General features: G+C 39.2%; 3 protein-coding genes across 5 annotated transcripts; all 3 read right to left on the bottom strand.

Annotated features, from left to right (window-relative positions):
- LOC121777471 (protein yippee-like) lies at positions 1-4780 on the bottom strand. Of its 3 annotated transcripts, none has more exons than XM_042174742.1 (6): positions 4618-4780; positions 4337-4440; positions 947-990; positions 517-625; positions 367-422; positions 1-282 (listed from the first exon to the last, which is right to left on the bottom strand). In XM_042174742.1, the coding sequence occupies exons 2-6, from the start codon at positions 4430-4432 to the stop codon at positions 195-197; spliced, it is 393 nt and encodes a 130-aa protein (XP_042030676.1). In that variant the 5' UTR covers positions 4433-4440; positions 4618-4780; the 3' UTR covers positions 1-194. The 3 variants fall into 3 exon arrangements, with proteins under 3 accessions (XP_042030676.1, XP_042030675.1, XP_042030674.1); XM_042174741.1 differs by having other exon boundaries at positions 4337-4453; positions 4618-4775; XM_042174740.1 differs by having other exon boundaries at positions 4337-4478; positions 4618-4773.
- Positions 4781-6257: 1477 nt separating this feature from the next.
- LOC121776154 (glycine-rich cell wall structural protein 1.0-like) lies at positions 6258-8954 on the bottom strand. The gene is made up of 8 exons (XM_042173297.1): positions 8743-8954; positions 7844-7924; positions 7617-7705; positions 7461-7535; positions 7247-7341; positions 7023-7133; positions 6855-6938; positions 6258-6619 (listed from the first exon to the last, which is right to left on the bottom strand). The coding sequence occupies exons 1-8, from the start codon at positions 8863-8865 to the stop codon at positions 6402-6404; spliced, it is 876 nt and encodes a 291-aa protein (XP_042029231.1). The 5' UTR covers positions 8866-8954; the 3' UTR covers positions 6258-6401.
- A 619-nt stretch (positions 8955-9573) lies between these two features.
- LOC121777680 (pentatricopeptide repeat-containing protein At1g62930, chloroplastic-like) lies at positions 9574-11779 on the bottom strand. Its single transcript, XM_042175019.1, has one exon. The coding sequence runs from the start codon at positions 11531-11533 to the stop codon at positions 9758-9760; it is 1776 nt and encodes a 591-aa protein (XP_042030953.1). The 5' UTR covers positions 11534-11779; the 3' UTR covers positions 9574-9757.
- Between the last annotated feature and the right edge of the window lie 1571 nt (positions 11780-13350).

The following is a 13350-nucleotide window of genomic DNA, read 5'->3' as shown; positions in this document are numbered from 1 at the left end:
TAGGGAAGGAAGAACAATGTTGAAATATTTTCTAGTAAAATATGTACAACAAGTCTTTAGTCACCAATATATGACACTCCATGGAAAGCTTCAACATGAGGAATTTCTAGCAATTCAAGAATCACCAATCTTGGGAGGTTTAAAAATTTTAAATATATACAATTGTGAGCCATAGATTTGAATCAAGATTCGAATCAGACGTCGTCCGTGTCACTGCCCCCAACGGCATGTTCCTCGTGGTTCCCCCAATAATTGCTGCCATCTGGACCAGACATCTTGAACCTGTTCAACACAAAAACAAGGCAATTCCATCAACCATAAGACTACCTTAAACCGTAATTCTGCAGATCTAGAAGCTTGACAGACCGCTCCAGAACAGATTTGCCCTCCTTGTACTTTTGACTCTTCTCATGCGCCATTTCCTGGAGACAGACAATCAATCGGATTATGTGTTGGAAGACTCAAAACAAGTGTGTGTGTGTGTGCGTCTGTGATTATGAATCGTGTGGTTATTACATATTTCCACCCAACGATCGAACCACACTGGACGCAGTATAGATCAGCCACGGTGTGAGCTCCAGTTATCATCAGCCTCTCTTCTTTCTCCCCAAGAGTCACGTTTGATCTGCACGTGGATATGAGAAATTCTTAAGTCACGAATGTTTATGATACTGATAGGCATCCCATTGTACTTTCTTCTATTCGTGATGAATATCTAGCCCCCCGTTTCCGACTGCACTTAAGTTCCTAATTATTGTTGGGGAGTGGCATTTAAGAAATTGCGAGATTTCGTGAGTTATTAAGTCTTGAACTCGAATGAGAAATGGAATTGAAGATCATAACGAATACCACTGATGTAGCTCTATGAATTTAAGAAGTCGTATTTTTGCATTAGTGATAGATCCAAGACCGATTAGTTCAATTAGCGAAGAATCAAGAAACTTACACCTTGTTGAAGAGGTAAGCCTTCCCATGCCTGGATTGGAAAGACTGAAGGGAAAATAATATAGAAAGAAAATGAAAATCAGTCTTCGGTCCGAGAAGTCAAATATGCTTAAAGATCAGCATCCTATACATTGAGTCATCAACTCACAGAATCAAGAAACACAAAAGTAATAACCCGTAAATGAACTGAAGATATCATGTTCTCCAAAATTTTGGTTTTACGTTATCAGTTTCTTCATTATCAACAAAAAAATGTTTTCAAGGGGAAATCAAGGACTTTATGTATAGTTAATAAGCGGTGACCGGTGAATCAGTCTACCTAGAGAACTACAAAAAACAAATATGACGCCATCTTTCGACACTAAAAAAAGGAAAAGTAGAATTAACGATCGGCTAAGCATCACATTGAAGGTTTTGCAAATTGCTTCATTGATGGAAGACATAAATAGGAAGAAATTCTCATCATAAACAGCACGAATGGTCTAAAACTGAAAGTAGACGATGTAAGCAGCAAAACTAGACCAAATATTCGTCAACAGAAAACAAGATTTCACTGTCGACTCATGCACAAACGTCATTTATAAAGCACTTATCTAATGAAAAATTATAAAAGAGAGAGTCGAGCCTGTGCTATATATTGCTGACAAGAACCTTGTATCAACTGATGGAAAAAGTTTAACAAGAAAACTAGATAGGAAAGTCAGCCCATGAGTTCAACTGGATACTAAGGTAAACAAGCAATCACAATGTAGAAATGACAACAACCACTTTCGTGTTCCATCACAAGCTGCGCAAGAAATCATATCTTATGCAAATTGATTCATAATAATCATCTGATACGGATGTTGTTGGAGGGGAGTGGTCTACAAGCGAGGAAAGAGGGAGGTCGTTTGGCCATCAAATCCGGAGGAATAGCGAGAAGATTTGCAAGTTAGGGCTAGCACAAATATCTCGGCATTTGTTAATTCAATTCCTATCTTTCATCAATTATTGTTATATTGTTATTTCAGTTCCTAGTTTAGTGTTAGCAATCGTCTATATATAGGGAGATACATAGATGATAGAAGCATCTTAGAGAGATCATTTGTATTGGACGACTTGGTCGTAGGCCTCTGCGGAGGATTGTTATTTCTTTACATTCTATTCAATCAAGTGATCGTTCCTCTATTCTCTGCATTTACACATTGTTGCTTTGATTAAGGAGCATAACTCGTGCTCTCTGTTCCCCTCACGCCTTTCACTCCTAACAATTGGTGCGGCGAACGATGGTGAACTCTCGAGCGGACACGCGACTGGACGAATTGGAGAAGGCGACGGATGAATTGCAGCAGGGTAGACTCTTGTTGGACGCGGCAGTGAAGGAACTGAATGCTCAGTTCCGTCGCACTGATGACCAAGTAACAGAGGTCCGCACCGAACTGACCGCCATGCTTCAGGAGATGCGCGCGGGTTTCGCTTCGCTGAAACTCAAGGACACTTCCAACCCCGAGGACGGATCCACCTCAGCGAATCAGGGGTCAAAGACGACAACCGCCGGTGGTACCTCAGCGTCGCCCATGCCTACCTTTGATGGCTCGGACGCCCTCGCATGGCTGGCACGAGCAGAGCAATACTTTTTTATCTCGGAAACCCCTTCCGAGGACCGGGTAGGCATCGCAATGGTGGCTCTGGCAGGCGCTGCCCTCCCTTGGTACGAGTTATTGCGACAGCGAGTTCCGGATTTGACGTGGGCCGGTTTGCAAGGGAGTTGATGAAACGCTTTGGCGGCAATGGGGCGTTGAATGAATATGAAGCATTCGCCGCAGTACCATCTCCTCCCCGTCCACCTACACTAGCAAAGGTGACAGCTCCGATGTTGTCCTCTAGTCCGCCTACAACAGCCAAGGAGAACACTCTACACACCATCCAACAGCCCCTACCTATACAGCAAATGTGCACACCCTTGACAATACAACAACCCATTCCACCTCCAGTTTTGGTGCCTCTACCATCTCTTCCCAGTCCACTTACACCAGCAACTCCACCTACACTAGCACCAGTGACAGCCCCGCTGTTGTCCACCTCCGGCCCTTACATTCTGCAGTTTCAATCTCCGTTCTCGTCCTTGCTGCGATGTTTAGTTTCCGCTGCCCACCAGTCCACACCTATGGCGGTTTCCTTTCCAGGATCTCTACTTTCATTGGCAGGCGTTCCATTCTCCTATCTGGTCATACTGCGATTCCTACATATCGTTGGCAATCTTCTATGGTTCGATGCTCTGGCCACTACTCGAAAGCATGAGTTTGAACCTCCACCGGACAGAGTGATGTATTTTGAATTTTAACAGAGCCTTGAGGACAAGGCTATTTCAAGAGTGAGGTAGTTGATACGGATGTTGTTGGAGGGGAGTGGTCTACAAGCGAGGAAAGAGGGAGGTCGTTTGGCCATCAAATCCGGAGGAATAGCGAGAAGATTTGGAAGTTAGGGCTAGCACAAATATCTCGGCGTTTGTTAATTCAATTCCTATCTTTCATCAATTATTGTTATATTGTTATTTCAGTTCCTAGTTTAGTGTTAGCAATCGTCTATATATAGGGAGATACATAGATGATAAAAGCATCTTAAAGAGATCATTTGTATTGGACGACTTGGTCGTAGGCCTCTGCGGAGGATTGTTATTTCTTTACATTCTATTCAATCAAGTGATTGTTCCTCTATTCTCTGCATTTACACATTGTTGCTTTGATTAAGGAGCATAACTCGTGCTCTCTGTTCCCCTCACACCTTTCACTCCTAACATCATCACCCAAGAAGAATGCCTAAACATGGATTGTTCAAAGCTAGGCAACAATTTAACAGCAGGCATTACTCACTACACGGTAAATATTCATATCTGCCAAAAATCGAGCTTAAACTGTTCATTGCAAAAGCATCACTAGATCAAATTCAATCACAATGTAGAAACAACAACAACAACCCCCTTTCATGTTCCGTCTTAAGCCGCACAAGAAATCATATCTAATGCAAATTAATTCTTCATAATCATCGCCCGAGGATCTTCCCGTACACTCAATTTACACACTACAGCATATGCAACTGCCATTTCTCACACACAAGAATGCCTAAACAAGGATTGTTCAAAGCTAGACAACAATTTAACAGCAGACCTCACTCACTACACGATAAACACTCATATCTGCAAAAAATCAGAGCTCAAACTGCATCAAATTCAACCAAACACCCCCTAAAAAGAGCAGATCCTTAGCAATCAGCATAAAGAAAAACCACAACACATATTTTCCAAAGTCGAGAAACACTTGAGGATATTCATCAAAACAACGAATTGAACAACAATATTCATCAACTAAAGCGGCAAGACTGAATCTTGAAAGGGGGAAAAGAACAAACAAACCTTGGAGACGATGTCCTCACTGACAGCGAGGTGGGTCCCACAGTACTTGCAGCTGTATACCTCCCCTTCAAGATTCAGCACAAAAACCCTCCCCATTTCTCAATCTAATTCGATTCTCTCCACCAAACAATTGAAACAGAAACTTCAGAAAAAGGGGTTTCCCAGAAATTGATCAAGAAAAGAGGGAACCACACAGAATCAGAAATTGATTGATTGATTGATTGATTGATTGATTGATTGATTAATTAAAAGGGGCAGAAACTATTGAAATAGGTGCTTACCTCAAGATTCAATAGAGCCGAGTGTGGACAAAATTGGGCTATGAGAAAGGAATGGAATTAGCTATATAATCGAAATCGAAGATGATTAGACCATAACACTCATCGATATACCGTGGGAACACATCGACACCTTAAATAATTAATGAATCCATTTTTTTTTCTCAAGTGGGCTCACACTTATCGCCATTTAATTTGCTGAAATTTTGCGATCCATAGATTGTGCTTACTAGTTCAATCCATTGTCAATAATTTTGGTTATAGACATAAAATAGTTGAAATAAATGTTAATGTGAGTAAGATTTCATTAGAGAGAAAAATTACTAAAATTAAAAAGTGATTAATTTATATGAACAACTCATAAAAAGCAAAAGCAAAACTATTGATTGTAGATGGAAACAAGTAGTAATATTATTTTGTAAATATTTTTTAAAACTTTTACCCAAAATTTGATGTATTAATTTTCCAATTTCTTGACAATATCATATCGGGAGACATGATTCACTACTTCAAAATCCGATGATATAATATTAGGTGACAAGGTGGATTGCACTAAATCCCGACATGGGACAATCTGCATCGCTCCAGATCTTAACGATGCCATCGTGGCGCACTGCTCCAACTTTTGAAGATACCTTCTCGGGAGACCAGGTGCACTGCTCTAGATCCCGACGATACCATACCGGGAGACCAGGCGTGGTGGTGGTGCTGCGCCTTATCAACATCCTAAGTAAATCATAGCGAGTCCACCACTTCCCCAACACGAACCGGTACATGACCTCCGGTGATGGTGATGGCGGCTCAGACACCTCGGCATCTTGATTGTTTGAGTTGATCTTGTTGACGATTAGTTGATTCAATTCCTCCCATTCATCCATATCTATATCATTGCTAGCCATGATCAAATATGCCTCTTGTAAATTACTACAAATATATAGATTGAGATTTGTTGGGGGGCATTTTATCTATATGGACATAGGTATATATATAAGAGATTTAGTAGAATTTTGATCGGACTAGTTATCCTTTCCCTAATCAATTAGTATTAGAGCCTCATTGTGATGTTGTTTTATTTTTTAATCAATATAGTATTAGAGCATTATTATAATAAATATTTGTTACACGTATTATATAATTTTAAATATTAAATATATGAGGATAATAGACCCGAAGATATATTTTTTGTTTTCGCAGGGGAGTTATTTTAAATTTATTAATTATATCCCTATATTATACTTAGTATATATCTTTATGCTTTTCATGTTAAGCTTTAATAAACTTTAGATTACATGATGATTTACATACGGTAATCTTTGATATCATGTGTCAAATAATGATAGCGTATTAACTGCATAAGTAAATTAAGTCATACTATTACTGAAGAAGTACAATGCAGGCCCAAATGTGTTTATTAAATTTATGTATTAGTTTATATAATATTTGGAAGTAAAAGTTGGTACGGTTTAAATATATTGCACAACTCTTTTGAAGAATTTTTGTGTTATGGAAAAGTAATCTGACTATCAATTATCAAATGTAAGATTTCTGTATTTAGAGTCTAGAGAGAATATGACAAATTATCTGATTCTCAATTATTAAATTTTCACGTTTGATTTAATTATAAGAAAATAAAGAAAGTAATATGGTTTCGAAAAAGTTAACATACATGAAATTACTAGCAAATTACAACAGAATAAGTTCCATTATATATAAAAAAAAAGTTCCATTGTATATATACCTTCATCACAAGTTACTAGTAAAACTGGAGCAGCCAATCCTTGGTCTAACTATTCTTGATCACCCCGGCCCCTTCCACCGTAGCTCCGGCCTCTTCCACCTCCGTAGCCATAGCCGTAGCCACGGCCTCTTCCTCCACCATACCCGTACCCCCAGCCTCCTCGTTCACCGCCATAGCCATAGCCGTACTCCCGCCCTCTTCCTCCGCCATAGCTGTAACCTCGGCCTCTTCCTCGACCATCACCTCTGCCTCTTTGGTATCCGGCCCCTGCCAGCGGGAAGTAAAGGCAATCGAGTCGATCAGGCTCATACCTTGCGTTAAATTTGACGTATGAAATGGTAGCAGCCAGACAATCACCAGCATAATCTTTTGACACATTTAAACGTGATGAAATGGAAATTATGATAATCGAAATCAAGAAAGGCTTCTTTTTGGGGTATATTGACAATAGATGAATAGAACTCCATTAATCACGGACCGACAAGATGTGATACAAACTTACCACGGTATCCCCAGTTTCCGCCTCTGCCCCCACCTCCGCCTCGTTGCCCTCCAGCACCCCAATAATAATATCCCCCGCTATTCTCTGCAAGTAGAATAGATTAGTGAAGAGAACTTCGAAACGAAGAAATTGCACTAAAGTCAAGGGCACTACATTAAAAAACAGCACCTTGATAATCACCATACCAACCCCTCCCTCGACCATGGCCTCTGCCTCTACCTCTACCACGACCTCCACCTCGGACTCCACCTCTACCTTGCAAGCGGCCTCCAACATTATCTACCCATCATAAATTGCAGGAAGAATTTTTATTATTGAGGGATTAGGGTTTAGAGTTGAGACGATCATGGACTTGGGACACATAGACGGCTCAATCAAAGAAATCAAGCTACCTTCATCGACAGCTGTGGAAGAAAGGATAGATTGTTTATTCTCCAGCTCTTGCTGATTTGCGCCTTCTGCCTGCTTCATAGTTGGAGCTTGGTACCTACAAACACGCAATCCCGTCGTCTGAGGTACGCAAACCAAAGAATTTAACTCAAAAGAAACAAATACACAAGGAAAAAGGTGCATCTTCAATGATCAAAAGATACGTCTTCTGTTTACCCTGGAGAGGTCTTGTTCAGCTCGATAGTTGATAAAGCAATACTAATCAGAGAGACCTGCCGCTTCATCTCCAATCTGCAAGATTCGGGTGTCAACAGAACTCCAAATGAAAACATGTTTTCGTGAATTTTGAACCAACTGATTGCAAGAACTCACGGATTCAAGCCCTCTTCGATGGGCTCATAGGCATCAGTTATAGTTGTCGAGCTAGTAGATATGTTTTGATGTAATCCGGGAATTCTATTCTGCATTTATTCACAAATATAGATGTCAAATACGCATATAAGATTCTCACATCTTGTTAGTTAAATGAAAAGTATTTTATGAGTTTATAAATAAGAGCCACTAGATTAAGCAGAAAACGAATATCTAAATTAAAGGACCTTGATAATCTCTCCAATTGCCACGGCCTTACTAATAGCCTGCCCCATTGCCTTCAATACGACCTCCTTCTCGTTCTTGTCCTGAACATAGAAGTAGAGATCATAACCATTCTCTAGAAACCAATGAGATGAAATTAGACGAACAACAAAAATGGCAAATTTGCAGAACAACAAACAGACGACTCTTGTGTCAACACCGAGCATCAACTCTCGATTGTATAATACCTACAAACAGAACTCCTATAAAGACTCTTCCTGGTTTTCAGTTTCTACTAAAGCTTGAGCTCACCAGCCCCCCCCCCCAAAAAAAAACATTTTGCCGAGAAAGAGGAGCATAACAAGAACTCTAAGGCTTTCGATGGTCTTAATCCTCTGTTCTTTATCGCCTCAACTCTTACCCCAAAACCACTTAACCTCTTAGTAATTAACAAACAAGATCACGGGTTTCACTCATCGTCCTCTACATTTTCCTTATCCGGAAATACAATCCATATTCAAAGCATGTATGAAGTTATACCCTCCTTGAAGCTCTAACGCTCAAGCCCACTAAGAATCGACTCTCCAGCCATCTATTCCCAAACCCTTAAAATCAAGAACAAGTGAACAACACAACACCAGTTTCACTGGCTCCACAACTCATATATAGAATCATGAGCCAGAATTCAGGATCACTGCTAACATACACATTCCAAACACAAATCAAACTCCATATCCCAAATTTCTCACTAATTCTGCAAGATTTCACCTTTAACACCTGATTTTCCAATTTCCAACCCAAACAGAGCAAACATCTTCATACATATCAAGACTCGATCTTTTCCTTATACAAATCGCTATGAACAGTTTAATTTCAGCAATCTCTCATAAAATTTGCAGAAATTGAAACAAAAATGAAAAACCTGGAACAGGGAAGTTGCGTAAGTGACGTAATTGCGGATGAGGCCCTGAGCCGTGACGCGGATTTCATTTTCGTTGACGGGTTGCTCCGGTTTGGGCTTAACCACCCTCTGGTATCGCTCCATTCACTCTCACTGCGTGCTTACTGTGTGTTTCTGGAGAGTTCTTTAGCTTCTACGAGAAGGAGAAATAGCGGCAAATGAAATTTGTTGTGGCCACTGCTTTAAGGGGTTGTACTCCAAGGTTCAACTGTTTTAAGCGGTTAAAATACTTTTCTACTTTTCTTTACTTATTTCTTTTTCTTTTAATGATAGATCTAAAAAAATAGTGTCATTAATTTTAGTATTTGAAATTTGATTATGAATGTAAATCCGTTTGATTTTTTTTTGCTGTTGCAATAGTTTAGGAAAAGCTTGTTTTTTTCAAATTGGTAGGAGACGATTAAATTCTTTATTGGTTATTTGTATTATTATCTCTAAATAAAACTTAAAATATGTGAACTTATCATAAATATTTCATATTAAATTAATTAGGTGAATAAATAATATTATAATCGATAAAATCAGTTTAAATAATTGGGTGTGGCTCAATTTAAAATATAGGAACACTGGCAAATAATTATTAACATCATTAATTTTACTAATTACTAAATAAAATTCAAATTCGACTTATCCATTTTATCTGTATAAAGTGAGTATAGGAAAAAAAAATCAAGCTTTGATTTTTATACAATAATTTATAAAATTAATGATGTCAATAACAACTTTTATTCTGGCATAACATTTCTCTAACTTAGACACCTCAAAGATTTATAATTACACACACAATGAAGATTTCATGAATAAATTTCATTCTTAGCATGTCAAGATGATAGTTATATGGAGATGAACATTGCCAAAATTATTATTATTCCCATCTGTATGAAATCAATCACTAACTCTATTCCATCAACTAATTCTAACAAACAAACAATCAATCACTAGCTTTGATCAGCAAAAACCAAACAAAAAGAGTCATTCACTTTCTCAATTGTGGCACAACTTTCTTAATCATTTCCAACAGATTATCATCCGCATCTGCTTCTCGCAGCTTATCCGATAGGACGGATGCAGTACCTGGAGACGCAGAGAATCCTCGTCTGTACATTTCCTCGAAGAATGGCATCGCCTTGTAAAGCTCGTTTCTCTTTGCAAAACTGTTTATGATCGCGTTGTAAGTCACACGATTAGGTGGGATTCCCTTCTCCTCCATTTCGAAAAGCAGAGCCTTCCCCTCCTCATCGCGCCCTTCTTGGTAAAGAGAGCCGATAATAGTGGTATACGTTACCACATTCGCCTCCAAACCCTCGGATGGAAGAAGGTCTAGAAGACTCCGAGCAGCATCAAACTCCCTAACCTTGCACAGACCGTTAATGAGGATATTATACGTCACTATATCACAAACAACACCTTTCTCCTTCATCACTCTCAGAATCGGGATCGCCTCAATAACTTGCAGATTCCCACACAAACCTTCCAATAAGATGTTATATGAATGCAAATCAGGGATTACTCGTGAAGCTTCCATCTCGTTGAAAAGCTTCCACCCTTCATCAAATCTATCTGCACCAAAAAGCCCATCCATCATGATGTTGTAAGAAGCTGTTTTATGCATCAACCCAATCCGCGGAATTTCATCAAAGAGAAGCCGGGCTTTTTCCACAGCCCCGCTCTTGCAATATCCGTTGATCATATTGGTATAACTCATAAGGTTATGCCTTAGACCCCTCTTACCTATGGAGTCGAATGCCTCCTTCGCCTTTTCCAGTCTCCCCCGCGAGCAATACCCGCATATAAGAGAAGTGTATGTGAATACATCAGGACCAACATTTGCTCTTACCATAAGCTGCAAAACCTCCTCAGCCTCATCTAACTTCCCATTCTTGCACAACGCGTCTACCAATGTATTCAAAGTGACCAAATCTAAAGGCACCCCGCGATCAACCATTTCAACTAATAACAAGTATTTCACCTCATCCCATCTACCTAGATTGCACAATCCCTGAATAATCGAGTTAAACGTGATAATGTTGGGAGAAACACCCTTTCTAATCATATCAGAAACAAGCATCAATGCATCATCAACCATTCCATTCTTGCACAAACCATCAATCACAGCACTATAAGCTTTAACATTAGGCTTAAGTCTAGTTTTCTCCATTACCTGAAGAAGATCACGGGCAGTTCGACTTTGCCCATTCCTACACAGCCCGTTCATCACGGTTAGAATCATAACATCGTTGGGCACACACAGTTTCAAAGTCAGAATCTTTCTGAACAAACCTTCTGCCTCACCAATCTTGTCAACTAAAACTAGCCCTTTCAAAAGAGTGCTTAAAATCGTGAGATTTGGTTCGCAGCCGAGCTTGAACAAGCTTCCCAAAATCGAAAACCCTAACTCCACTCGATGTAGAAGGCAGCAGCAATTGATTGCGATGCTCATTGAGCACAAATTCACCTCGACGCCCAATTGCCGCATTTTGTCGAACATGTGGAAGGCAACTCGGTATTCCCCCAATTTAACCGCGCAGCTCAAAAGCTTGTTGTATGCAGGAACAGAGGGCTGCGGCGACATCGAAATCATCTCGCGAAACAAGCGGACAGCATCATCTGAGCAGTGTATGCAGCTGAAATCAATCGTCGGCGTGCCCAAAAATCGCCTCTTTTCTCCATCGAGATCACGGGAAGCTGCGGATTTGGCTGAAAATCCTCTGTGAAGACGCTGGATTGATGAATCGATGATCTTTCGCATCATATCTTCTTCTATCTACGGAAAAGAGCAGTGCTGCAGATCTTTTAATGCTGCTCCTGTTTCAACTTCTGATTCCATGTCATTCGCCTAATTTTATTCAATCAGATTTCATGTTCTAATTTTGCGAATGGATTCATGAATTTAGATTCTATAGATTTAGCTCTGCAGCTGTGCAGTGGAAGAAGGATTTAGTTCAGTGAGATGGAAATGTCAACCGGTACGATTGGAGCTAACGACGTCGTTTTGAGGAAGGAGAAGATGGCCTTGTAATATTGGGCTATTTGGGCCAATCTAAATATATATTGTGTTTAATAATTTCTGCGCTAAATAAAATGTCTCATTTGATTTCTAACATGAATTTTTTTTAAAAAATGCTAACAAAAACAAGTAGAAAAATTTAGAGAAATAAAGTCTCAATTTCATGTAAAATCTGAGTCAAATGATTTAGTAAAAATATATATAACATAGATCGTTGGACACTTCAGTTTGGCAAAATTAAACTCTTTTCTTTTTTAAAGGATAGATTGTGTTTAACAATCTCAAAGTCCAAACTTAATAGACTCAATCATTTTGTCATTTGGATAAGTTTGAACAAATGAAGTATTGTATAGTACGTGACTCATTGTTCCATTATTCATAACACATTTTTTTAAAGATGTTTCATATAACATGCCATATTTTTAAAACACATTTATTATTTATGTATAGTGCTTGTATTTTCGATGGGTGACTAGAACTGGGGTTTCTTGATGGGGTCTTGCCCCTTTCTTTGTAATCTTGGCCCGAGTTCACTATGTAAGAATTGGCTAATTCTTGGTCCAATTGGAGAATTATGATGTTCATCTTCTACTAATTAAGTGTTCGGGGGACTTACAATTAAGGTGGGGGTCCGCACTATTCATGCCAATTGAGGAAGAATTGAAATCTTGCTTCATAGATAAGATTTGTTTGTGCATTGAAAAGTACACTAAGAAATGGACTTAGTTTTACACATTTGCCCCACTTTTCCACTTAGAGGGATAAATTTTTCAATCCGTAATTCTATTAAGTCAAAGTCTTCATTTTGAGTAATATTTTGGCCAATTCTTAGGCCAATTCTAGGATACTAAACAATGGGGAAAAGAATTACATATGCGGCTAATTATGGCTCAATTATTGGAAAATTTAATTTTTCCAAATATTATAAATGAAAATCTCCTATAGTGAACACGTCCATGGTCTTTACCATGTTGCTTTGTACTAGCCGAATTGTGGCTATCTCTCCAGTACTTTCCTCGGGTAAGTCCGAGTGCATGATGTATACATTTGGTTTGGTGTGGTTTTATTTTAATTATTTATTCATTATGTATCTAAAATAAATATATCCTAAATAATGGGATGGTGATTATTTACTAAAAATAGAAATTATTCTCCTAAATAAATGTGACCAAGGAATAGGAGTGAGTATTTACTAAAAATGGGAGAGATTAATCCGATCTACTCACTCTATTTGTGTAATTTTTTTTAACATTTTATTCGGTCTAATTTTATTTATTTTAAATGGAAAATACATGTGCAAATGCGGAAAACACGAAGCAATCAATCCATCATTCACAAATCCACCATTAAAACAAACTAAATGATAAAAAAAAAAACCACAATGGCAAAACAAATCTTACTAACAGCGACAATCCTCCTCCTCCATATCGCTGCCGCCACCAGCGAAGGCCGCATCGACGCGGCATGTAGGAAGGCCCCAGACGCCCGATTCTGCGCGTCGCTCCTGCAGCCGCATGCGTCCGAATTTTCGGACGCGAGCGGCGTGGGGACAGGGATGGCGG

The sequence above is a fragment of the Salvia splendens genome, chromosome 18 (assembly GCF_004379255.2).
Source record: "Salvia splendens isolate huo1 chromosome 18, SspV2, whole genome shotgun sequence".
Classification (NCBI taxonomy): domain Eukaryota; kingdom Viridiplantae; phylum Streptophyta; class Magnoliopsida; order Lamiales; family Lamiaceae; genus Salvia; species Salvia splendens.
Note: the sequence above shows the minus strand (reverse complement) of the source record. Positions and strands in the feature narration are given on the sequence as shown.

Coding starts and splice junctions, on each gene's coding strand:
- LOC121777680 (XM_042175019.1), bottom strand. CDS start 11,533: ATGATGCGAAAGATCATCGATTCATCAATCCAGCGTCTTCACAGAGGA.
- LOC121776154 (XM_042173297.1), bottom strand. CDS start 8,865: ATGGAGCGATACCAGAGGGTGGTTAAGCCCAAACCGGAGCAACCCGTC. Junction 7,342..7,460: donor CTGAACAAGACCTCTCCAGG/GTAAACAGAAGA, acceptor GCGTGTTTGTAG/GTACCAAGCTCCAACTATGA. Junction 7,134..7,246: donor TTCCACAGCTGTCGATGAAG/GTAGCTTGATTT, acceptor TATGATGGGTAG/ATAATGTTGGAGGCCGCTTG.
- LOC121777471 (XM_042174742.1), bottom strand. CDS start 4,432: ATGGGGAGGGTTTTTGTGCTGAATCTTGAAGGGGAGGTATACAGCTGC. Junction 991..4,336: donor GTGAGGACATCGTCTCCAAG/GTTTGTTTGTTC, acceptor TTTTCCCTTCAG/TCTTTCCAATCCAGGCATGG. Junction 423..516: donor CGATCGTTGGGTGGAAATAT/GTAATAACCACA, acceptor GTCTGTCTCCAG/GAAATGGCGCATGAGAAGAG.